Here is a 27781-nt window from a genome sequence, read left to right on the forward strand (position 1 = left end):
TTTTTAAACAAAGATAATTTATAACAGAAATTAGACTATCGATTCTTGATAAATATTTAAATATTTTAAGCGTTTCAAAATTTTTAATTACAAATATATAAGTAAATATACATATATTTTTGACATTGATGTAAAGTATAAATAAATAACTGGTTTAAACTTGAAAGCATTATTGTAAATAATATTTCGATAGTATCGATACTTGTAATGAACGAATGATGAAAGTTACTCGTTTTCAAATTGTCGTTAAGAGATTGCGTGATTGCAGACCAAGCAATCGAAAGCTGGTTGTTATAGCACTCCCACGTGCCATTTAGCTAAAATGTCAAGTTGATTTTATAAAAAAAAAGTTTTTTACTTTTTTTATTGTTTTGTTTCTGGCAATGACTTTCAGCATTCTCATTATCATTTGAATTATAGCTGTTCTTTATCAGACAAATTTGCAAAGTCCACTTCTACTTAAACTGTATATTGTCCTTTTATTTATGTGGATATGTACTAAATGCCGGTATATACAAATGTGAAATGTATATATATATATATATATACATATCATATATATATACATATCTGCGTTATTTTTATATACTTGATATATGCGCATGTCCATTTTTGCTGCTTCCAATGCGTAGTAAGCACCCTGTATGGCCTTGATGGAGCTGAGAACTGGAATGCTTACAGTATTTACGCGCCCAATTCTTTGGGGTCATAGTAAAAATTGTCTGTCCCCATATCGGCATTTTACCGGATATGCCGGCAGAAGCGCCATTGCTGTTCGTCCTCCATTTTGTATATACATATGTATATATGTTAGTCTGTATACATCTTATATATAAAAATCCCCGGTCCGCGCTGTCACAGGCTGTGTCGCATTTCTGGCCGGTCTAGTTGAATGTTTTTTTATCAGTTGAATTGCATTGCTAGTTTTTTTGAGTTGCCCTGCTATCGGAATGTCAGAAACTCTACTTATTGCAATTTAAAATAACCCTATTACCAAAGCTTACAACCGCAAACGCAAATATGTAAAGTTAGGAAAGTAACCACAAGAAACACAAACATCAAGCCACATACAAACTTTGGAGCTTCGTATATTATTTACATTGAATGTCCTTAGCAAAATATTGTTTATATTGGAACAAAGAACGTTTACCTATGAACTTTTAAATATAACGACATTTTCAAGCGCCATCTATATGTGACCACTTGCTCATTTCTAGTGTGACCAACATATCGACTGTTGCGAATGATAATAATTATTTGTTAAAATTTATTTTTCTCATTATAGGCTGACATTAGTGGATAAAACGTCTGAAAAACATTGAAGTACTTAGTTAAATAATCAAATAATCAAAACATTTGCAATATTATCAAGCATGCGCGTTTTCTCTGAGTGTAAAAAATACTAAGCACATAAAAATCCTAAAAAAATACCAAAAGCCACAGCAAAGCAGCTTAGCGCCTATTGGAATTTACGCGGCACTCAGTCTGAGGCCGAAGCTTGTTCCTGACGCGCGTTTTACGAGCCGCGGCGTTCAAATCGCTATTTTCCGTTTCATTATTTCCCTCACACACATATTTAAAGTTTTAAAGAAATTACAGCAAAACAACTAACAAAAATTAAAAGCCCATTTGTTTAAAATAAAAAAAATTAAATACTTTCGTTCACTTGATTACAAGATTTATAATTTAAAAACTGTGAAATGAACGAAGCAAAATAAAAAATCGAACGTTATAAACGTTCTCTTGCAATGGGCATAGCCCAATTAAAAACATTTTCTTTTTTTTATACATATACTTTAAATAAATATAACAAAACGAATAAAAGTAACAAAAATCATATATGAATAAGTTAAATAGTTCATTTAATATTCGAAATCATAAACAAAGTGAAATATGTGCAATAATTTAGAAAAATTTCTATAAGAAATTTAATAAGCTACAGCAAAACTTAATCAATATCAATGTAGTTAGTGAAATAAAAAATAAAAAAAAAATAATAATAATAGTAATAATAAACGAAGACAATAGAAATCTCAAACACTTTGTAGACCAATCATACAATTGGAGCCAAGCATTAAAAAGATTGAATCAATATAAAGACTTTTTAATACATTGAATTGGATACGAATCACATCAAATCATTTACCGCCAACTCGAACAAATCTCAACGCCCACCAAGTCACAGAGAGAGAGAGAGAGAGAGAGAGAGAGAGGGAGAAAAAGAGAGAGAGGGAAAAGGTACGGAGAGAGAGAGAGAGAGCAAGTGATAACAGCTTACAAAAACGGAATTAATTTGAATTAAAGCAGAGCCCACCTGAAATTCAAACCCAATACAACCTGCCAAAATTATTTATATCCAAAATTACGCCCACGGAAGCGCATGTCCAGAGTCAATAACAATAACAGCAGCAGCCAATTTCGTCGGAATATTTGTTTTTTAACTTCTGGTCGCATTGGAAAAAAATAAAGAAATATTATTGAAAAAAAAAAAAAAACCAGAGCTTTCAGCATGGAACAGTCTTCAGTGTGGATAAAAACGCGTCGTCAGGAACAAACTGAATCAGCAGCAGCAGCAGCAACAACAATTGCAACAATGTCTAGATCCAGGATAACAACATACGCAACGGCAACACAAGGATTAAACAGCATTTGGTCGCAGCTCTATGCTTTTGTTGTTGTTGTTGTTGTAGCTCTTTCACTGCTGCTAAATTGCCAGGTCTGTCAAGGTGAGTAACACATTCTATTTATACATACATATGTACATATCTATGTTTCTTTGTGTGTGTGGGTGTGCGTGAGCTTATGGGTGGATGTATTTTAATAACTGAATGCAAGCTGTAAGTACTTGTAGTCAGAGATTAAGAAGAAAGGAAAATGATTTTAGTCGCTTAGTGAACAAATACATATTTCATATTTTTAGCTCAGCTGGCAGACTCAATGAGAGTCTAGACAATATTTGAAGAGTCTCGAAATTCAACTGTTGAATATAATTGAAACATTGACAACATAAAAACAATTATCCATCAGCTCAGCGCACCTCAGTTCAGGTTCTTCAGCTCTTCAAAATTGGCCAAGTGCAATTAAAGCAGCCGCCGTCGAGTGTTAGTTCCACAAAATTATGAACACCCAAACCTTAACAATTTCTACCCTGCGTTTGGAAAAAATAATGATGCGTCATTTCCATAGCTAACTATTATAAAGTTTTTTTTTTTTAACAACTGTGTGTACTCTGTGAGAATTATTATTGTGTCTACAATTATTACACAGGTCAACAAAATTAAAGAACCAACCCGTACTTTTCTGAGAGAGCCTTCAGGGCATATGCATATCCGAATCTGAAAATAGAATAGTCCCATTGCTTCATTATGGATATTCAAATTTTTGGCTAATAAATTCTGTTGGCTAGTGTATCATTAATATCTTCAAATATTCATTAAATTCATGGTTTCTCCAAATTGATTATGTCTGAGAACATTATTATAAAAAGGCAAAAACATCGTTTGCAAAAAAGTTACACGAAATGTTTTTTTTTTTTATTTTGTATATAATTTTATATAATCTTAGATGGATGTGTTTAAATTCAGATTTGAAATGTGGTTGACTGTTAAGGTGTTCCGATTCATAAGCAAGTATTATGAGCTTGAATCAAGTACTTTTACTTTTTTTTTTGCCTTTCATTGCACAGAGCCAACTCAGTGAATAGATGTAATTTTTTTATAAAGTAAAAGCCAGTTTAAAGTTTTTATAATTAGGTATAACGAACGGAATTCATCCAACAAATATATTGCATGCCCGCTGAGCTTTATATATATATACATTGTCTCGCTGTGACAAGATTTCCATTTTTACGTGAATTTAGCATTTATAAGTAAAGATTGTAAATGTTAAGTTGGAGCTCAAAGAATAGCCATTGTTTCGGAACACAAGTAATACATGGGCTTTGGCCAGTAAATTATCATAATTAACACCCATTTAACGGGGGCTCGGGTGAAGGTAATTTCGGTTCATTGAACCGTTGGCATCATTGGGCTGGTCACGCTATTGGTCGCTTCGATGCCCTTTTCTGTTGGGCTTTTAACCATTATCTATGTAAATATGTAACTGCTATAACGTGAATCCAAAACTTCATTTCGATTTCATAATACATATGCATATAAATCTAACTAATCGGCTTTTATGTCTCTGCACACATACTGTATCACATAGATAGTTGTAAAATTCTTATATACACATATATATAGTATTCTTGCTGGAATTTGAATTATATGTAAACAAATTTTGAAAGAGATGTGAACTAATCTGAATGATGTATGTGAATCCAAAAGTTTGTCTAACTTTCGAACTTTAGCAAAAACTAATATACATATATGAATATAAATTATATTTTATATCATAATATACTTCTTATATTTAAGAGAATAATACTGATATAATAATAATACTGCAACAGCAATATATATCAGATCAATAGATCTAGTTTACTCTACATATTGAATATTGAAATATATCAGCTTATTAATATCCAGCTAAATTTTTAAAACTAGTAAAAAATTAAAAATTCCACTTTAGTATTGTGTTTGACGGATCCGCTTGATATTGCCCGACATTGATATTGGCCTTTCGCAACAGTTTTTCTACTAAGAGATCATTTCTAGTTTTAGATTGAATAATTTATTGGTTCTTGTGTGATTCCTACAGGTTCCATTTGCGAACCATTGCTGAAGCTTTGGGCCTATATATTTTAGCTGTAAGCATTATTTATGTCCGAAAATTATTCTTAGCATTCGCGTTCGAATTTGAATTATGCTAATCACTCCGATAAGACATTAGAGAGGCCAATGAACCGAAACAAGCTAAATCATTCATATCGGTGCGAATAAGAGCTGATGGCGTTTGTTTCCTTTTCAGAAATAACGAAATGTGAGTACTGTCAGCAAGCGAATCGAGTGATATGGAAAACTGGTTGACGATTGTCTGCTCATACTTGGCACACAATTCCCACAAGCACACACACGCACACACATACACACAGACACTTACCGAAAACTTGGCCCAAAAGTAAGACAGCAAAAGTTGGTTGCGGCTGCCAAGCGGCGCACAAACAGAAGTGACTCGGCAGCTGGGTCAGTCAGCCCATATGCCGCTTACGTAATACAAGTCTTTTTAAACAGTGAGAGAGAGAGAGAGAGAGATAGAAAAACAAAATATATATATAAATACGAGCTCGAAACTGTTTAAAAAAATGAAAAGCGCAGTCGCAGTCCGCAGTTGCTCTGGCTGAGGCTGAGCCGAGCTGAGGCTGAGGCTGAGCTCAACCGCATTGGCATGCAGTTGTTCATCTTGGCGGCTAATTAACATGCAGCAAATATTCGCAAAAAAAACGAAAGTGCGTATATAGAATTACGTAGCGAAGTTATACATACATATATGTATATACGTATATAATATATAGCAGCAGCAGGCGTGCTTAGTGTGTACAATGACAATATTGAGTACCGGCTTGTCAAGTGCTCAGCTGAAATAGTTTGCAGTGCTCATGAATTGATAAATGGCGAATGTCTGCTCAACTGCCTTAGACTTTCAAATTCAAAATTTATATTGAGATTGCTCAAGTTGCTTTAGTACTCGTTCGCCTAGTCAGGTGAATGTAATCAGGGCTGGCAGCTCAACAAATAGCTCAATAAATTCCCAAGCTCGGTGAAAGAAACAAACGATTTAAGTATGAATTAAAAACCTATATACCTACATATATATATACATTATTTCTATAATATTGTATTTATTATGTTAATTGGTATACTCTTGGGAGTTTTTACTGTAGCGCTAAACATAACCATGCCATGCTCAACATATAATAATAATAATAACAGTTCTTGATAAATTTATAAAAAAATAATTCATAAAAAATAATATATACAAAATAATAATAATATATTAATAAATATTTAAATATTCAATGCTCTTAATTGGAATTAATCAAATAAACATAATTCAACTGACAGTAAATTATTTTATTTCAAAATAAGCTGCATATCTTTAGGCTGAGGTAAAAACTGCTTTCTACGATTTGAGTGACTTAGTACTGTTGATATGCCCAACAATGATATCGGAAAATAGATCTGAAAGCATTTGGGTATTCTGCCAGTCTACACATTATGTTGGAGCTTATTGCTTAGTATCTATAATTCAGTAATTATGAAATACTCTGAAAACGAAGCCTTTGCTCCCTACATAAATTAACATAGATAAATACAGCAGATTAAATTTCTATTCATATGATTACTCACTCTTGCAACAGTTATTAACTTTAGCTTGCAACAAAGTTGTGATTGCACTTTGCTTTGAGTCCATCAGACAAAAGATGTGGAAATCAATAGCAATATTAATTACAATTAGCTAAGGTTATTCTATTGTTGTAGTCGGACAATTGAAATTTTAAGCTCGTCTTGATAGTTTCTATACATCACAAGCTGTTGCCTTGAGTATCACTCGACAGCTCCAATTGAACAGTCGGCGTTGCAAACTGATTAAAATAGCCCGTTGCTGGTTTACATGAATGGCACATAGAAAATTGTTATTTTTGGATAAGATTGGGACACTACCAAAAGTGGCATTGAAATGGCGCTGACAGGCTTATCGGGTATTTGCAGTCAACGGCGTTTAACAAACGATGGCCATAAAACTAAGCGCGCTAACTTCCAGCATCCAATGTAATCTAATTCGCACCAGCCACTCACCCAGCCAGCGTGAGCGTGAATGTGGAAGCTTGGGGCGCGGGTCGGTGGATGCTGTGGGTCTGCGAATGTATCACTTTTCACGTGTGTAGTTCTAATGCCGCGCAGATTGTCGAGCAATTTGCAGAGATTAAATTAGCTGAAGCGTGCGCTGCCAACCAAGAAGCAATTTCTGTTTTTTTTTTTCGGGTTTCTACTCTTGTTGTTGTTGTTGTTGTGTTGTTGTTGCGAGTGTTGCTTCTGGTAGCCGTGAATGCTATATGCCGGTGCCTGTGGTTGCATACGAAACCACCACCGAAACAGACGGCGTGCAGAACCGAGGCAGCGATGTCTGCGCAACTTTTGTGTGGGTGTTAATGCGCCACGCCCCTGCCCTCATCTCACCAGAGCCCGACTCAGCTGTGCCCGAGCCCAAAGCATTATACGCCCTCTCTGCCTCTCGCCTCTCGCCGCCGCCGTCTCTTTCTATCGCATTCTATGTGATATTGCCGCGCAAAATTTCTAATCTGCTCTCTGGATTTACGAATTGTTCAGCTTTCTGCTACGCAAGTTTTAGCTTCCAACTCCCAACTCCCAGCTCTCGACTCTCAGAGGCTGAGCGGACTCCCCGTCGACCGCTGTGAAACTTTGTGCACATATTTGAGTTTCATTTCGTTTGTGGTTTGGTTTTTAGGCAACATGAAGTCATAAAATTGAAATAAATATAAATGCGAGCTACGCTGACTTTGCACTGAGCAGTCCCGCCCCTTTCTCAAACACTGGGGGGGAACGGGCGATTGGCGTGTAGCTTACAAATCTCCCACGAGTGTTGGCTTACCAAAAAACAATTCAAGCTCAAATCCGGAAAGAAACAAATGATATGTTTGGGACCAAAGATTAAATATTGTGGCATTGTGAAGTGGAATTCTCACAAGGGAAGATATATAAGCAAGTAGTAATCGGATCAAAAATAAAACTAGGCTAGCCGGAAGTGAAAACTACTCATGAAAATCATCTTTATAATAAATGTGTTCAGTCCTCACAAGTTCAGTGAGGTTTGGCCCTAATTTTATGTATATAAATGTGTTGTTAAAGTACTATATCTGATTGTACCGTTTCTACATTTAATAAACCAAATAATAATATAAAAAATAAACAAATAAATAAATAAATGTGTATTTTTTGCTCTGATTATAAATTCATATATGTATGTATGCAAGAGACAAAACAGAAATTGAATTGTAATTAATTACAAAACTGTCTTCCTTAGAGGCTCGGCAGCAATCCCGCACTTTTCCACATAGGAAGTCTTCACAATTCTACCTGAGTTGACCCATTCTTACAGCTCACACAGTTAAATCTGTAGTATATCTAAGGGAGTTTAATTGCCAACACAAACGTAATTCCCAACCAGTTTTGACAATGTTAACATGGAAACCCCAGGCTAGAGATGAGTTAGGCATACTTACCTGGCGTAGAGGTTAACCGTGATCACGAAGGCGGTTCCTCCGGAGTGAGGCTTGGTCATTGCACTTTCGGCTGAGTTGACCTCTGCGATTATTCCTAATGTGAATAACTCGTGCGTGTAATTTTTGGTAGCCGGGAATGGCGTTCGCGCCGTCCCGACATATATGAATATATATAATTGTTGAAACTGTTAATGATAGTACGATTATCATAGTATTAGCATAGAAGAATGGTCCAATGATATTAGCTACATTTGGCTAAAAGAAAAATACCGGAATAGATGATTCATTGAGTTATAAAAGAAATTTAAGTAAGATGGCGCGAGTCAGAAACAATTTGAATCAATTTTTTTATTTATCAAAAGTCTGTTGAAATTATTAATTTTGTTTGTTTGTGTTGTCTCTGTTAAGCTCCTACATAATTCTTTAAGTTATTTTCTGTATAAATTGCTTCAAAAAGCATTTCCTCTTATAATTTCCTCCAAGTATTTTCTTTAGTCTTTAATGCTTCGCTGAAGGGTCGCTTCACTCTTTATCTTTACTGCACGCACTTTCACTCAAACTCTCCAAGTGGCGCTCAAATGGTCAGCCAGTCAGGTGAGGGTTCGTTGCAGTCTAGCGTTAAGTAACCAATGAGAGCACTCTAGCCTCGTTTTACTTAAATATAAATACTAAATTAATACTGTTGCATACATATAAGCAACTTAAATGGTTTTCTATAGTTCTTTTTCCGTCCCTAGCTTTTCTTAGGCAGTTACTCAGAGAGACAGACTGTGAGATGGATAGGGAGACATGCAGAGAGAGAGACAGTTCTTCAAACAAATATACAGACAAACAAATACGCATAATTAAATCGGATTGTCTCATTACGCTGTATAAGAATATATATGCTTTTTAAAGGAAATGTTGATATAATATGTTAATATTTATAATAATTAAATGGCAGACACTGCAGTTTAGCACTATCGCTCTGTATACTCTTCTTCTATTTCTGGCTATTCCACTTTCAGATAAGCTAGATCTAACCTGAAATAGACTAAACTGGCAACACTGCTCTTAAAGCAACTTAGCTGTTGATGCTCTCAGTTTCTTTGAATTGTAAAGTTAATCAACTAATTTAGTTATGTATGCTCGTCCTTCTTAGTAGTTTTGTATGAAAACTATTGTTTAGTATTAAATCTTTCGGCTTGACTTCATAAAGTTCTACTGCGAAAGCTGTATATATGCTCCGTTTTGTAAAGGGCTATTTTCAAATTAAATTATATTTTATTTCATTAAATTATGATTGAGTTGTATTCATTCATAGCTTTGTCTATACAAAATATAATTATTAAACATAGGACACATGTTTTCATTATTCTATTAGTATACATCTATTATGTAATGAAACTTGCATATAATCCATTGTAATGAAACTGAAATCTTATACTCGTATATAAGAGTCTTTTTACACATTGATAGTACAATCAATCTCGGTTTTATATATTTGTACCCAAAATATGAGTTGGCATATATTCCATATCTTGTATAATTTACGAAACAGCTAAAAACTCTTTTATAAAATTAATTTCTGTTCGTGCTAAATCGATTATATCAATCATGATGATTTATTAGTAGATGATGGTAATTGTAACATAAATAAACACTGAGCTGTCTCCGAATAACTGACATTGGCTATAGTTGAGCTAGCCGATTCATCGATCAATAGCAGCCGCAGAGATGCAGCCTCCAGTCGAAGGCAATCCTAAGCTAACCCAGAGCCGTTGAAGCGATTTTATTTGATTCTCTTCATTAGCTGTTTTCCTTTATCCTTGCCTTTTGCGCGCTTTCTTATTTATCATCATTTATTTAAGCGATTCTCTGCTGTGTGGCACGCCTTTAAGCCCGTTCCCGAAGAAAGGAGTCCGAAAATTGTCGCTGTCAGATTACGGTGCAATATTGCTTCCAGTTGCCATATCCTGCTGCCTTTCCGCCTAAACTCACGCCGTAGTCGACCTCGTCAGGGAAAACGGAGACGACGAGGACGTGCGACCCCCTTTTTTTGGCTTTGACACAAGCAACAATTTACTCGGTTTCAGGTTAAAGTCATATCGTTAGCATTAACGCTTTTTGATTTTTATTGAGTCAGCTAAATTTTATTCGATTTGCCATCCATACACATGCACAAAACACAAATACTTGTACACACACAGACTCACACACACACACACACACTCACTCTTGGCACGCATCCCCCGTGACGGCAGGGCTGAGCAGCACAGCATAGACAACAACACGCGTGGGGGAGGAATATTTTCGAGCTTTAATGATGTTGGGCGACCAACCAATGAACCCGCGGGCTTGTCAAGCATTTTGGCTTGGGCAGTGGTGCAAGCGACGGTGCGGAGCTGCTGGGGTAACCTGTTTTCCGAGAGTCTATTTGGGAAGTAAATGAAAATTTGATTTGGAATTTCGTGTGCGTGGTGCGTCGTGCGCTATTCGTATAGATCCCCTCTGCACGATAATGCTGATGAGGACGTCAAAGTCGAAGATGGGCATGTGATAAAATAAATTACGGGCAGATTAGTGCGAATTTAATTATCATTTGTTCCTTTGATGTAGCTCTGGGTAAATAAATAGAATAAATACCGTGCATAAAGATTATTGGAAGCAGTTCCCGCCGTGGCATTTATAACCTCATTATCTCTGGCCCTCGGTTTTCGGCAAGGAAATTGCAATAAATATCCTGCATTATAATTTGCTCAAGGCATACATACATAGAGAGTGTCATTGAAAGTATTGCCTACTTTGCAGGTTGTATCAATGCAATTTGTAATTCTCAAACGGTTCTAGCAGCTCAGCAATGGAAACCCCAGCCCAGAGTCGAATTAGGCATACTTACCTGGCGCAGAGGTAAACCGTGATCACGAAGGCGGTTCCTCCGGAGTGAGGCTTGGTCATTGCACATTCGGCTGAGTTGACCTCTGCGATTATTCCTAATGTGAATAACTCGTGCGTGTAATTTTTGGTAGCCGGGAATGGCGTTCGCGCCGTCCCGACATATATTGATAAATACGATCTCATATTTGCGGCATCTGGTTCATTCGACATCGACTGTTTTTTTAGTCCGAAACTCAGCTCGACCGTCGTAAATACGAGTATAAGGTGGTTTCCTTAAATCGGCTTAGCTTTGCTTAAATGGTCTGCTCTATGTGGTGTGTGCCGGTTGCCTGTGGTTACGGCTTTCAGTGCGCTATCTCCGTGGATATTATCGCCATCGTCGTCGTCGTCATGTTGGATTTGATGACAGTTGCGAGAAGACGCACTTGCTTGCCGATGCAGATGTAGATGAGGGTGTGTGGGTGTGGCCAGAGTTTTCCAAAATGCCCAACCCTTTGACCAGCTTTGCTTATTGTTGCAGACGGCAGACGGGTTATGCATGGTTCTCTGCTTGCTACTCCCCTTTGAGGAACGTAATACCCTTGGCAACCAGTTAATTTATAGAGCTTAAACTGCCTGATGAAAGATGCAAATGCTCAACGATTTTTTGCAATTGGGATATGCAGGAGATGCTCTCGGCTTAAGTGTGATTTTTGTTATGGCAGCCCGAAACGAAAGTTTTCCTGCTCGAAATTCAGTCGCCCTTTAAATTTTGGTTTGTTCAAAAATCTGGCTCACAGTCAGTAAAAACTCATTCTTGCCTGGCAACGTGCCACCTCATATACCATATCAGCTGTGGAACATCTTATCTCAATATCAATCGCAATGATGAAATATCTATCAAGAGACAGTCGCAGTCGAGACACTCAGTCAGTCAAGGAGAAAGATAGACATGGCCAGTTGACTATTATTTGCTCGGCATGCTGTAACTGTGGCTGTAGCTTTATCTGCCCTCTTGGCGCTGTCAATGCCCATCCGTTCCTAACGGCTGCCGAACATTATTAACAACAACAACAATAGTTGCGCCGTCCAAGCCCTAGGCTAGAGCCAGGCAACCGCCCGCCGCCAGCCCTTTATGAGTGTTTCAATGAGAGCGAGTGTAGAGATGAAGACAGGCAGAGCAAGAGCTTCTACATCATCATCAACAACAACAACAACATCAACGTCAACGTGCTCGTCATCACATTGTATAAATATCCTCGAGCACGTATATTTCATGGAGACACGTGCTGCATGTTTGCGCGGGCCGGTCCAAGCCGTCAGAGGAGATTAATGTACGCATTAGTAGATTTAATGCATATTACGCAGAGCGCACGTCGTCCTCGTCCTCGTCATAGCCCTCGTCCTAGTTGGTGTTTATGTTGTTGCGATTGCCATTTGAATGGGTATTCCTATTGCCATTGCTATTGCTATTGCCATTGGTAGTGACGTTGGCGTTGTCTTGGCTACCATCGTCGCTTTTGTCATCGATACAATTGAGACATTCTGGGGAATACCCTGGCATTCAATTGTTCAGCCAACCCTTGTCCCTGTTACCGAGAGCCATTAAAATCTGTGCAAGCTGTAGTCACCTGGCTGTGGCACTTCGAATACCCTTATACCCTTGGCCGTAGCTCGTCTATTCTCATTCACCAAGTTGTGTGATAAATATCAAAGAGTATTTCACTGTCAGCGTGGATATTATGTTGTGCTGTTTTATATTACTGCGCCGGTTCTCAGAATCTCAGTTAAATGAGTTTCTAAGTAACATAGCTGCAGCTTAAACTTGCAGCAAGTACATAAAGGAAGTACTTATTATCCTTGCGACTTGAGTGAAGCCCTGAGGATATACTTCTATGCGAGTTTGAGCTCTCAATTAGTTCTGCATATCGCTTTACACACAATTATAAATTTCTAAATGAAGTTTGGCGTGCAGTTGCATATTTGGCTATAATTCCCGGCCCAATTCCTCCCTCAACATTAGCATTGAATTTCAATATATTTCATGGCTTTCAATCAATTTCAAGGCGAAGTCACAGCGGGGTAGCTACAACTCCCAATGGACCTGTCAAGAGTTTTGCAAACAGAGTCGAGGTCTGCCATCATCAACCACATCATCAGCATCAGCATCATCATCATCATCGTCATCATCATCATCATCATCATCTGCCGCATCAGCATCATTTTCATAGCTGTTCTCACAAGCTGCTTTATTTTAAGCAAATAATCGTCCTTTGAAGGTAAGAAACGGGCAGCCAGCGCAGCGCAGGACAGGACAGAACAGGACCTGCGATGGATGATCTGAAATGCGAATCCAACTGATGCTGAAGTTGTAACAGAAACAGAAACAGAACCAGAAACTTTCTGCAACGTGCACATTTTTTGTGGCAAACTTTTGGAAAGTAGATTAATTTGTAAAGCAGCTAACGCTTTTTGTTGGTGCCTGACGCATTTCAAGAGACTGCGGATTATGAATATAAAACTACAGCTTCCTTCCTTTGACTACAAGTAACTGTAGCCTGTATCTGTAACTGAGTGAATAGTTGTATATATCTGTTTATTTGTGTGTGTGTGTGTGTCTTTATATGCAAAAACTAAAACATAAAAGTTACTTAATTTTTGCCAAAGTTGCCAACTAACTGTTTTTTGATAATCATTCATATCTTGGTCTTTTTAGGAGCAGGACGAGCACCACCGGAACCCTACTATGGCCGCTACATTGGACAGTTTACGAACTTTGCTCATGGCATTAAGGTAGGCGGACTGACTGCACGGCTTCCACAATAGAAATTAGAGTTTCGTATGGTATTTTTTGCAGGGCTCCATTTATGCCGTGGACGAGTCAACGCTGTTTGTTAAATCCTTTGCCTATGATGGCACCGGACCGGATGCCTTCTTCTGGGTGGGCAAAACGGCTAGACCATCGCCCGAGGGCTATATAATACCCTATCCGGAGGAATATACCGGCTCGTATGTATCGCTGATGCTTCTGCAATGCACTGAGATTTGGTGGAATCTTGTGGGGTTTCAGCATGGGGCGACATTTCTGACGGCGTCCACTCGAGCGCAACGGGCCATTTCCTAACACTCGGCGTCTGCATATGCATATACATGTGTGTGTGTGTGTGTGGGATAGAGTGTGTGTATATGTGGGTGCGTGCTATATATCCTTGCAGATTTTACGTTACGCACGCCTGACAATGAAACCACTTTTAAAAATTAAAAAACATTTTTCATCTTGGCTGCCATTTGCGAAGTCGCTTTCGTTCCGTTCGCTTAATGCTTTATTATTGTTGTTATTGCTGCTGTTGTTGTTGTTGTTGTTGTTGTTGTTGTTGTTGTTGGTGTTGTCGCTTCGTTGCCTCCTAATGCGAAAAACTCATTTATTTCTTTACATTAGATCTGCGGTCATATGTATGTATTGTGTTTGGCGAGCCTGTGTGTATGAATATATGTATGTGTATGTGTGTGCTCGTAAGCTTGTGGCATTGGCAACAGCCCACAACAAGACCAAACAATGAAAGCCGCTGCCGCAAGTGCAGGCGAGCGAGAGGGGTAGCGAAGTGAGTGTGAAAGAGATAGATAGAGAGAGAGAGAGAAAGAAACTAAGAAAAGAACGAGTACATTTTAGCCGCATTCTGTTGGTATTTACTTGTAGTCCGCCCAGGCACAAGGTTATGCGTATTTTACTTACCTTGCTTTTTGCTCAGCGCCTTCATCATCCTGCTTAGCGAATGCCAGAATTGCCGGCTACTTGAACTGCACTAAGCCGCGCTGAGCTGCTCGGCTGCTGAGCTTGCTCCGAGCCGCATACTGACGCAGCGCACACAATTTGACGCCATTTGATGCCTGCTTAAGCATTGGGCACTTGGGGGCGCCTCAGTTTTTTTTATTTATTTATTTTTATTTTTTTTATTTTTATCATTATCATTTAGATATCAGTCTTATGCTCTTTGCGAAAATAATCGCCCTTTATCACATGCCAAGGTAAAGGTAAAGTACCAACACTTGTCACTGACATTCAGTCAGGTGCCTTAACAGTATTTATAGCTGGCATACCTCAGCATCGCTTTCCTGTCAGACCCCGCTCCGAAAGAAAATCTGATGTTGAACTGCCTTAAAATAACAATCATTGTGTACAAAAAATACATACATACTGACATATTTGCATGCGCATGCACGAAAAGTACTTTAGATCCATTCAATCCATTGAATATAGCCGACCAAGTGTGTTCAACTGGCAGGAGGAAGCCTGTATGACCTCATAATGGATATATATTTATATATTCTATCAGTTTATTTCTCGGTGTAAGCGATGCACAAATACTATATAAGAGAGGGCGACAGATCAAATATGGTTATATAGATATTCTAAAATATAGATGAATTATATAATAATATTAATATACATATATTTATCTAAAGAAGACTCAAGATTATTTTTAGAAACAATTTAAGCTAAAAAACTAAACAGAGATGCTTAAAAATTTAATTTAATATTGTATAAATTTATGTTATATAGAAAATATGGAGCAGATTTATAAAACACTGATCGCTGCTCAGGGAATCCTCTAGTCGCGTTTGAGCTTTCCCACTTCCATTCAATTACAAATATTAATATTATAAATAAACAAGTTTTCTGCGAACTTTGTGGGCAACTTATAATGTGCTATACAGTTTTAAGAATCTTACATATTTTTTATTAGACCTTCGAGCTTCCTCTGTCGCATATTGTGCTATAAACTTACATAAATACGTACACCTGCAATGAAATGTTAGCATCTATCAAGTAGCTTATTGACGACTGTGTGTGGCCCTGTATGTGTGCAAGCTTCTGTGTACAACGAACAATGCTGGAGCAGCAGCTTGGTATGTGACTCAAGGTATCTCCGTGTGATGCCGTGTCCCAGCTGGAGCACTCTCTCTTGTTGTTCATGTGCTTTCAACACACTGCGCAGAGGGAGTGGAAGTACTCCACTTAGTTATTCTTTTGTACTTGTGTGATGACACCTTTCTATTAGTATAATAATATTGTGTCAAAGCAAAGGTGTTCATGGAAATTACATCATAAAAAAATGAATTTTAAACGCATATATTTTTTATTGGTTTTTAAATGCCAGAAATAAAGCCATCATAATAAAAATTTAGAAATACAGATTGAGAGCAGAAAGTGCAGAGAAAATAATGTTTTGCTATGAAAGTTGACATTTTATGCTTTAGAATTGATTAAAAATTTAATATCAACTGCAATTCGAAAATTCAATATTGAATTGAGCTGAATTTTAGTTTCAGCTTGCAAAGGACGTCACATTCTCCCTTCTTCACTCTTGTCTTTAACCGTAATCTATGTATATAAATTGTAAATTATAAATATATTGACAATTTGAGAAAAAATATTAAGCCGATTCGCGAACTAAGAGATTTCTTGACAGATTTCCAATATTTTCATATGATATTCTGTTTTTATCCATAAAAAGAAAAGAAGTAAAATCAGTTTTCAGCATTTTGTTTTCATTTGCTGCTTTTGAAACGCTTTTTTTTACATCCGGCTTAGACCTTACTCCTGCCCTTGCGATTGTCACGCGGTTTGTGTTCCTGCTTGATGATGTGCACGGGCATGGGAGTGGGTATGCAGCCCATCTCTTCCTCACTCCGGCCTGCTGAAAGTAAAAACCCTGTGGTCCCCACCCGTCGTCAGCTTCATATTGTAATCGACTTTAATGCGTTTCATTGTTGATGCCACGTGCCGAGCTTTATTAGTTCAATGTATAACACTGGCATGCCTCATCCTCATGACACCGTCTCAAAAGCATATCGCGGCAGCACTACTGAACGTGTGTGAGTACATATATACATGTGTGTGTGTGTGTGTGTGTGTGTATCTGTGTATAAATATGGGGTGGCACCGTAGTTCCTGGCCGGAACGAGACGCGCCGCGGCAACGATTGCACGCTTTTACGCTTTCAGACACACACATTACCCATGCCACATGCCAGATGCACCTTCTTCTGTGTGTGTGTGTGTGTGTGGGGTGGCAGGTGGGCGCAAATGATTGCTGTATTATGTGGCGCCGTTACTAAGTGCTAACCATAGCATACATTTGGGCGAACTAATTGCGCGCATTTATTGTGTGTAATCATTTAGAAGCTTATTTGTATTTATAGATGCATGCATATCTTAATATATATGTAGAATAGAGAGTGACAGAGAGAGAGAGAGAGAGAGAGAGACTGAATAAGAGAGAAAAACTGACAAAGATGCTTTGCTGATGCTTCTGAGCTGAAGACGAGCAAGAGACTTCCTCCTCGACTATGATTTGGGCCTGGACTTGAACGGCTGCCAATCAGCTCTAATTATATAATACAGCCTTTAGTTGAGGAGCTGCTGACAGCGCTGCTCGCTTCCTTTTATAATCAAATGTGAGTGTGAGTATGAGTGTGTGTGTATGTCTCTCTCTTTCTCTCTCTCTCTCTCTGTCGCTATTTCTCTCTCTCTCTGTTGCTCTTTCTCTCGCTCTGTGTGTCACAATGGATGCATCAAGCATAAGTAATTAAATTAGAATTTTTTGAGAAGCATAAAAGCTGCTGTGACGCGCTTTTGATTAACGCCCCATTGCCATGACGACGCCCGTCGGCTGTTGCTCATTTGCTCATTTGCATTTCCAGCAAATTGTACAATGGCCAATGCAATTCCACCCTACTCCACGCTGCGCCCTCCACCCTATACCCTCCATCTCTCCTCGCGACTCTTCGCTGTTGATGAAGCTGATACTGATTTATGCTGATCTCATTAAAATGTGTTGCATGCAAAGTGGCAAAACGAAGTTTTTAGTTTTTATGCCCATTGTGAAGCGCTGCCAATGCAAAATTGTCAGCAGCCAGGGCCCATCATTTATTGTGTTAGCGTTAATCAACGTTGACAAAGCAGCGGCAACGCGCGAAAATGCCTCTTGCTGCTTCTGCCGACGGCTGCTGCTCGCCTTTAATGCCCTTAACTTAATTAATCAACAGCGTGAAAAACCCGTATTCAGCCCGGGAAACAACTCGATGACGCCAACAGCGACAAAACAGGCAAATGCCTCAAGTAGTTCCGCCTGTTGCTGGCACTTTTTCGCTCTGGCACCTTTAAAAGTGGCAAATCCTGTAGCTGAAATTTGAAGAAACTTAAGAAAGGGAGACAGAGAAAGTTAAATAAAAGAAATTCACTCCATATCAGATTCAAGAATATCCGCAATCTGAAATTTTGTGAATATCAAATTTATTTCATTAGTATTTAAATAAATTTTAAAACAATAATAAATTATGAGTAAAGTGTATTGAAATGAAGATATTTTAGAAGAATCTTAATCGACATCAAATTATAATTCAGTCTTCATTATTAGTAAATTTAATATTTAATAAAAGTTACTAAAAATGTAGGGATGGTGTATAGAATAGAATTTCCCAGCTGGTTAAAGACACTGAGATGTTTTGTTTGTAGTTTGACCCCTACTTTTTTAGGCCTTTTTTAACCACCTGCAGAAAATGTGTAATCCATGAAAAACATTGAGAATATTTGAAATTTGAATCATAATCTTGAAATATCATAAAATTCTTCTCTTATAATGACAATTTATTTATATTTATGTATATACAAATAATATATTCGTCACAATTATTGAGTATACAAATGTGTGTTTAATGTAATTATGTAATTGACATTGCAATTCAACAGAGTATTGAGATATAACTATTGAATGCAACTTAAACAACCGTAGAAAACTTCCGACAACTATGATTAATTTAACAACTTTAAGACCAAGCGGTCTTCCTCTAGTTCTTCTCAACTCTACGTTTCGTATCAGTGTTGCCATCCTGATAGGACTGTCCAAGCAGGACGCTCAATGAGCCTCGTCATGCAACTTCCCACACTTAGACGCATTTATTATTTCATAATAATGATATTGCATAAGGAACATTGTACAGAGTAGCTATGGGGGGTATCCAAGAGGCGTGACCAATAAAACATTCCACGAATTCCGCCCTTACGACACATTTTGTACTCGCAGACAAATTTAATTGAGTGGTCGTTGCCCGGGACTCATCTGGCTGGTGCTGATGCTGTTTGTGACGTGGATGGAGTGCAGCATCACCGCCGAAAATTAAACATTCATAATAATTTGTAAAATAGATGGGTGTATCTCCGTATACATATATATACAAACAAACATATATACATATATACGTACATAAGTCTGATGTTCGTTTGGGGGCGGATGATTGAGCCATGCTGGATGGGGGCACTGTGTGACGGTTGTCGATTGCCGTCTGCTGAGTTTGCTCGTTTCATTGCCTGGATGGTGGGCCAGACGCGATAGCTGTGCCTTTCCGCAACGCAAGCAAATGTGAAACGTCAGCCAGCTAGCAAAGGCAAAAGGCACAAGGCAAAAGGCACAAGCTAAAAGAACTCAAAGAACAGAAACAAAAATATGGCAGAGCAACAAGTTGAAGCATTCAACGTAAATTGTGAACGCAGTCAAGTCAATAACTAGTGATTGACACACTGAACTCTGTTCTCGTTTTGCAATAGCTCTGCTCTTTGGTTTTTGGTTGCTAGACAAACAAACATGGCTGTTGCGGGATGCCTGCAGGACACAGGACGCAGGACAGAGGACACACTCACAGGCTTTCAAACTAATTGGGCGAAAGTTCGTCTCTCTCTCTCTCTCTCTCTCTCTCTCTCTCTCTATGTATGTGGGTGCGTGTGTCTGTGTAGGACCATCGAAAACAAATAACAATAGGAAAATCGATAAATCCTTATGGATTTGTGTGCTGAGTGCATCAATGTATCTGAATCTTGAGCCCGCACAGCACAGCAGCCGTAGTCAGTAGCAAAAGCAGACCCGTAACTCAAATAAAGTGCGATACAAACAGACGTATTTGCAATGCGAAAACCAAAGTCAAAGGCAAATAGCACTCCGGGGGAGGCAGAATGTGAGGCTGCCTGACAGCCGGGCGAAATCAAAATGAATCTGTCTCACAGCTAAACAGATACACACATTCGTCGCACTGTTGACATAGAACCATTCAATTTATTTTGGGCTCATTAAAGGTCAACACGGCGCCCAACCCTCAGCCCGAATGTCCTCTCGAGGGTGTAAATTAAGTGCTTAGCCGTGTCCAATGTTTAATGTCGATTGCGGCCTGTCTGACACTTGTTACGCAGCGCACAAAACTGACGAATTGACTGACTGACTAACTGACAGCCGTTGCCGCCCTCACTTGCTATTTGCTGTCACTGAACTTAGCACATGACGGATTACTTATATGGAATATAATAATCAGCGGAAACACAAAAAGTCAATTGTAAATTATAACAAAGATGAGTTGTGTGATCCGAACAGGCACTGATTAGCCTGTATATTTTTAAATTAATTAATTTAATTATTATTACATATATTACAATCAAGTTGAGAGTGGCATGAGCATTAAATATATGAGATGTCAATAGCTTATAAATTATTATACGAATAAAAAGATAACTGCCCTGTGGAATCAACACTGGTAGAATGTTATCATGATACTCTTCCATTTCTCTATCACCACATAAACTAAAATCAAGTGTAATCCGTACTTGTCAAATATGCAAGCTTCCCCTCGAGATAACATATAGAAAGTCTGTCTTATATTATAATATTTTATATAGTAAGCCTCTTAACAAAAACTTCAATGTTTTATATTCGCCTATATTAGATATCTGATCGGAATAGCATGTCATGTAAATCGTATATCCTTATCAGTTCATATAAAACATATAATATTTTGCGAACATATGTAAAACCTTTAGTTTGACAGATAATATCGACTGCACATAAAAATTACAAAACAAATTCCCTGCTACGTTTAGTGTATTAGAACGAGTAGCATAGTAACAGAATACTCGATCTAGCCCAAAACTCAAAGCCAGATCCACTTTCCGATTTCGGAAAAATCTTAGGTATAAGAGTTTATATTTCATAATTAGAAATATTCGTATGCTCACATTCAGGTAAAATTCGTTCTTTATATGAATTTTTAATAATCCAGCTATGTAATTAAGTTTTGCAAGTTTCCAAGTTGGCTTCAGTTTATGGGCATAATTGTGTTTATATGTACATTTGGTAAATGTGTAGCAGCTATAGAGCTCTGTGCGCAGGCAAACACAGAACATGCAGGATTATTGGGGTGTGGGTGGGAGCATTGTGACATGGCTCGCATCGTTGCATTGGCCATAAATCTTCATCATAGTCAGCAAATGCAGCAAAAGGACCACCAGAAAAGAAAAAAAAAAAAAACAGCATCAATGCTATGATACTCTGTAACCAGCTCAAAGGTATTTAAGGAGCCACAAAATAAGACATGTAAAAGTCTGTAAAAATATAAAAATGTGTATATTTTTCTCAATACTCATATGAAAAGGAATTGATAATAAATGAGCTCCCTTTTTCAATGGGTATAAAAATACCCATTTTGCTAAGAGCATATTCCATATTAAAATATATTTTTCTGCACAAAACTGTGTGAAACGATAAATTTGCTCCAATTCTGTCTGTGTGCAAAGCAAGTAATATGAAATGATTTTCAAATTGTAATATCTTGTGGTTTATTGATTCAATTGATCAAAGTAGAAAGAGATAACATGAAATGCTTGCACTTGGATATTGAATATATTAATTGGCTGTGCACTCGCTTGTAGCAAATTACTGAAAAAGATGACGCGAAGAACAGAGAGAGATAGAGAGAGCGATAGAGAGAGAGAGAGAGAGAGAGAGAGAGAGATAGGCGGGGAAGATAGGGTTTACTACAATGCCATAGACAGCCCATATACATGGTTGACATTGTGGAATTTTCCGGGTGGTTTTGCTTTAATTTTAATGACACTGCAACTACAAGCACTCGTCAATATTGACAGGGCAAATTGGAGGCGTGCTCTGTTGTCCATTATTGGATCAAAGACCAGCCTTGAGGCCACAGGACTGCATTCAGTGGCAGTGGGCAGCCGGACAAGCGGACAAGCGGACAGGCAAGCTGGCAGAACATTGTCCTGATAGCTGCGCACTTTTAATAAGCGCTGTGTAAGCTCAGTTCACACTGAATCGAGATGGACCGATGTATGGACGTAAATGGATGGGTTGGATATATGCGAAGTGCTTCTTAGGTGGATTTTGAACGACTTTATTGGTGCACTTCGAACAAAGCCCCCGCTTTATTGACTAACTACTGTTTCTTTCTCTTTTCATGGCGGCCCGCAGTGATCCGCCCGTTCTGCAGGCGCACAACAATACGGACATCATACTGCGTTTACCCATGGGCAAAAGGATTAAGGACATTCGATGGCTCTCGGTATGGTGCAGACGCTTTACGGTAAGTCCTTCCATTTTGCCGCTTTTCTTGGATGCTCGAAACGGCACGCGCCGTCCGAATAGATTTATGTGTGTTGTTAGTGCGGACCAAGACCATTTTGTAATTACATTTTTGTAATTTAACTGCAGCTGGATAAAGGCTTTTCCCTCCCATCCCCCGCCCTGTTCGTCTTTCGCCTGTGTGCATTACGCTCATCCAGAGCAAAGTTGCAAGCATCGATTTACTCTTGCGTTTTTTTTCCTTCATTTTTTTCATTTTGTTATTTTATTTTATTTTTTGATTTTTTTCTGGATGCTGCTCCTGAATGTGGGTCAGTTTTGTTAGCCAAGTGGAAAGTTTGTTTTCATTAGACTTTTTAGATTTGTAATTACATTTTTGCATAGACAAATGCGCATCCGAAAGCCAAGAGTCCGACCGCTCCCCATTTCATGCAGCCCCAATCCATGTGCCGGGATACACACACAAGAGTAAAATTCCTTTTCGAGCTGAAATGGAACTCACTTCTGTTTAAGCTCAGCAAATAAAAATGCATTTAAATTTCAAAATAAAGTTTTGCAAGCTATGTGAACTCTTTCAGCTTCACTTTTCTGGGGGTTGGAGTTGGTCATTGGGCGTTGGGCGTTGGGGCGTGGAGTTGGGGCTGACGTTGTGTGTGACCGGGTGGAGCTGTGACAGCCAAAGATGGCCGCCATGGTAAAATAAATTACAGCAGACATTTTTGATTAACTCAAGTGGTTGCATATATGTATGTACATACACATAAATAGGCACACATACTAGCAAACACTCTAGCGTATACACATACCAGTACAGAGAAGCACCATACAGGGTGTCGAGTTGTTACTGTTTTAAATACATATACGTACACGTATACGTGTGTCTGTTTGCGCCCTTGTGGCTGTATTTGTGTTACGCACACTCTCTGTTTCTCCGCTTCCATTGACTGACAGCCAAAAAGTTCTTGGGGGCTGACACACACACACACACACACACACAAACACACACAAACACCTACACACTAGCGCATGCTGCTCAGATTGGGGGTTTGTTCGCTTCTGTGTATTTGTGTGGTTTTATGGAGTTCTGCGCGCGCATACCTATTTTTTGGGGGGTCCTCACAAGCCCAATTCAATGTATATAAAGCTTTTATATACAAATATTTTGGTATACAACAACAGCAAGGTAAAAACTGAATTTAATCCGACCCTACAAATACACTAATTACTGTATGCGCTTTCTCAATTCATTCCATCTATTTATGTTTACGTTTTTGTCTGATTTTCCTTGTGTTTCAGGTCGATTTCGGTGAAGTCTTCATACCGCCGGGTTTAGATGTGCCCAAGCCTCGAGTACTGCCAGAGTTTAGACGCTTGGCCCACGGACTTCGCTCCAGCAACATAAGCGTTCTGGACGCCAAAACCTTTTATATGTGAGCTTAATCTGTAGAAAGTCTAGTCCCCTTTGTTATCAGATTAGTATATTCTCGGTATCGTTCATTTTTCAGTCCCAATCTGCACTATGATGGCGCCGGACCCGATGCCTATTTCTGGGTGGGCAATGGCAGCGAACCGAATATTATGGGCATTAAGGTATGTACTAGGGGTTTAATATAGAAATGTTGCATATGAAGTATAGAATTAATGTGTTTTATAAACATATATATTTATCACAATATTTGATGATTTAGGTACCCAATGAGGTAGGATCATTGGACCCGTTGCGTGGCTACCAGGGCGAGGATATCGAGATTCAATTGCCCGGCAGTTTGACCGTTTACGACATTGATTGGCTGGCGGTATGGTGCGTGGAGTACAGACACAACTTTGGACATGTCTTCATACCCAAAGACCTGGATGTGCCGCCTGCATTGGGCCAGACGAAAATTACGGTAGGTGGCAAGTAGCCTAAATCAGCAATTGAATTGAAAACACACACATATACATACATATATGTATATCACACACATGCATATATATTTACATATGTTAGCCAATCGCACATTTGCACTAACACTAACACAAACCTGTATTTAATCATATACTCGTTCCCACACAACTCATAATTGTATATCTCTTTAACCCATTCGCGCCGCATTAGCCATCATGGTGGTATTCACCCGTAAGTACTAGCCCTGGCCACACGCATGCTGCAAGTCCTTTTGGGGAATCTCTTAAACTTATTTCTCCTTTCTGCTGTTTTTAGACAACAACAACACCGCGGCCCGTCTACTCCAATTGTCGTGAGATTCTGCCGAATAAGCTGCAGGTTAAGTGGGAGCTCCAGGGCGAATACGTGCAGATCGAACTATTCGGACGCATCAGCGAGGATCAGTATATGGCCTTCGGTCTATCCGGAGCCAACGGGCGCCCACAAATGGCCCAGTCCGACGTTGTGGTGGCTTTCTACGATTCGAACGCTCGAGTGTTCCGCGCTGAAGACTATTTTATCTCCGATCTATCCCAGTGCGACGGCCAACGTGGCGTCTGTCCGGATGAGCGACTTGGCGCACGCAACAACGTGGTTGTGGGTATGTAACCTTCCCTAATTGCCTTTGCGCAAGTTGACTCAGATTTCGCATATGCAGTTAGTGGAGATCGCAAAGGCGGCGTCACCAGCATTCGCTACAAGCGCCTGCTGCAGACCAATGAAGCCATCTACGACATGCCCATACCCATCGATCGCGAGGTGTCGATCATTGCGGCCGTAGGACCACTCAATGCCCGCAAGGAGGCCAACGCCCACTCGCACACTGCCAGCGATCACAATCCCGACGACATTCGCATCAACTTCTCGAAGCGGGTGAGCTGCAACTAAATCTACAATAAATCAAAGTCGCTTAACTCTCTGATTTACCTCTGCTTGCAGAACGATCACTCGTGTAAGAACTCGCTGTATGATATCAAGGACGAGAGCGGCCCCAAACCGTGGCCTACGCTCAAGATCAAAGGGGAGCAGAGGTTCCGCGCTAGCATTGGAGCCACAGGGGGCAAGCGTGGATATACAGCGATTACGGGCATACCTTCATGGGGCATTGCCTGGTACATCAACGATCTTCTGATTCCCGAAATAACTGTGGAACGTGGCTTGACCTATGAGTTCATAATCGAAGGCGGCAACGATCCTGCACAGCCAGCCAGGCAAGTTCCAATTATATACTTAACTTTGGCATAGTAATAATATCATCTGTCATGTAATTCTCAATAGATATCATCCATTTTACATCACGGACTCACCAGAGGGTGGTCTGGGCCAAAAGACTGGACTAGAGGCCCGCAAGCAGAAGGCCTATGCGGGAGTTGAATACGATGAAGACGGCAATGCGATACCCACTGGCGGTAAGTGAATCCCCAATAAATCGTTGAGACCATCTTAACTCGATACTCTTTCAGTGGGTCGATATTGCGAATGGGAGCATCGAACTGTAGATCGTTCAGCTGAATTCGATAACTTTGAGCAGTTCAAGAGCACACTGGTCTTCAAGTGTGAGGATGGTGAGCCAGGCTATATGAACTGGACGGTGCCTATGGATGCGCCTGACACACTATATTATCAGGTAAACCCACTTGTTCACAATAAACAGAACTCTCTGTATAGCTATGAGTATCATTCCGTATTTCAGTGCTTTACCCACAATAATCTGGGCTGGAGGATAAACGTGGTGGATGCCGGCGCAAGCACAGCATCTACGACACTTCAGCTCGAACGGAACCAATTGTTCTTCTACATGATGTTAACCGTCTTCAGCCTGGTTGTTACAAGATCTAGATTGACAAATTGTTTGCTGGCTTGACAGCCAGATTGTCAGTAAACTGCTGTTTAGGGGTGTTTCAAGATCTTTTGTTAGACAAGGTGATTGCTTTGAGCATATCTAGAATACTCTATCTACATATCCTGAACCATGTTGAAAGTCTTTCTTAAACGATAATATAATTTCATCAACTATTTAAATATAAAATTCAACGATCGCCAAAAAAAAAAACAAGGATCTTGAAACATTGAGAAGAATAACAATGCAACCAGGCTAATATCATCTGAGAAAAACATATCTTCATCATAATTATTAAGGTGTAAAACTGTTGAAAACTATAGTACGTGGGTGTGTGTAAATGGCAGAGGTGCATACTTACTGCACCTAGTGTAGCTGTAGGTATACAGGTAGTAATCGCAGAAATACATGCAGTAAGGCCAATGGATCGTGCTTAGGATTGAACGAATGGATGCGCAGAGGAAACTCTTTGTATATTTACGTATATTGAACTCTACTTTTTTACGTGTCTGCAATGGGAATACGAAACTTACTTATACACTTACATTTAAAGTAAAACTTGTAATTTTTCTAGAAAAAACTACTACTTATACACATACACGCATACATATATATATATAGAGTAATATATATATATATATATATACATACATACATATATATACATACATATATATACATACATACATATATATGTATATCTATATATATATATACAAAGCGGTTCTATGTAAATGTAAACCGACAATAAAAACGCGACACTATGACAATAAATGACAATAAATGTGCGCAAAACAATTAATTGGGCCGAAGCTTTGGCTCGATTATTATTGTACAATAAGGAATTAATAATGTTAAGAGTTTGCTAACACGAGAGATATGACAATAAAAGTACTTCATATATTAATCTCAATAACAACAATTGAAAAAGAAAGAAAAAACTTACATATATAACTTTACACATTTTAAATGTAATACTGAAAGAAAACAATACTTACATATATTTAAATATGATACTATGTTATGGAATGATGTTTATTTTTATTGCTACTAACTACTGTGGTGCTTCATGTAATAATATTATTGACAATATTCGGGAGTGTTGAATAATGATGGGAATTCATCGAAAGGATTCCAAGTTTTGTTATCAAATGTTTTTCTTATAACTTTTTTAAACTCTTTGACTAATTAATGTTTTTTATAAATAAACATATACATAACTTCGGTTCGTTGCAATTATTAAAATTAATGCATAATGTAAATGATCATCTTAACTTCGTGACAATAAACAAATGTCGGATATTAAATGCTAATTGTCAACAAATCACTTGACGATTGTTGAATACGTGTATCAAAATGGAATATTAGACAATATAAAAGTATTGCAATTAAGTAATGTTTGTACTTAATACCTTTTTGGTAGGTGTACGTCTAGTTTGGGCATGGGTTTGTTATACACAAAAATAAAGAAAATAAGAATATATACTATATATATATATATATAAATAAATTGTATATACTAAAGATATATACTAAATATATCTAGTTCTCGAGTCT

General features: G+C 38.5%; 1 protein-coding gene and 2 non-coding genes across 4 annotated transcripts; all 3 read left to right on the forward strand.

The window, feature by feature from the left end:
• Positions 1-1649: 1649 nt before the first annotated feature.
• LOC6573341 (protein Skeletor, isoforms B/C) lies at positions 1650-26839 on the forward strand. Of its 2 annotated transcripts, XM_015166882.3 has the most exons (14): positions 1650-2726; positions 13755-13831; positions 13896-14047; positions 22347-22458; positions 23754-23887; positions 23963-24047; positions 24146-24346; positions 24556-24576; positions 24661-24985; positions 25043-25257; positions 25324-25595; positions 25663-25793; positions 25848-26011; positions 26078-26839. In XM_015166882.3, exons 1-14 carry the CDS (start codon positions 2510-2512, stop codon positions 26246-26248), a joined length of 2277 nt encoding a protein of 758 aa, XP_015022368.1. In that variant the 5' UTR covers positions 1650-2509; the 3' UTR covers positions 26249-26839. The 2 variants fall into 2 exon arrangements, with proteins under 2 accessions (XP_015022368.1, XP_001999426.2); XM_001999390.4 differs by lacking the exon at positions 24556-24576.
• LOC6573343 lies at positions 8175-8340 on the forward strand. The gene has a single exon (XR_047493.2). It is a non-coding gene; the product is annotated as a U1 spliceosomal RNA (small nuclear RNA).
• Positions 11053-11218, forward strand: LOC6573342. Its single transcript, XR_047492.2, has one exon. It is a non-coding gene; the product is annotated as a U1 spliceosomal RNA (small nuclear RNA).
• Positions 26840-27781: the final 942 nt, after the last annotated feature.

This window comes from Drosophila mojavensis, unplaced genomic scaffold (genome assembly GCF_018153725.1).
Source record: "Drosophila mojavensis isolate 15081-1352.22 unplaced genomic scaffold, ASM1815372v1 contig_16, whole genome shotgun sequence".
Classification (NCBI taxonomy): Eukaryota; Metazoa; Arthropoda; class Insecta; order Diptera; family Drosophilidae; genus Drosophila; species Drosophila mojavensis.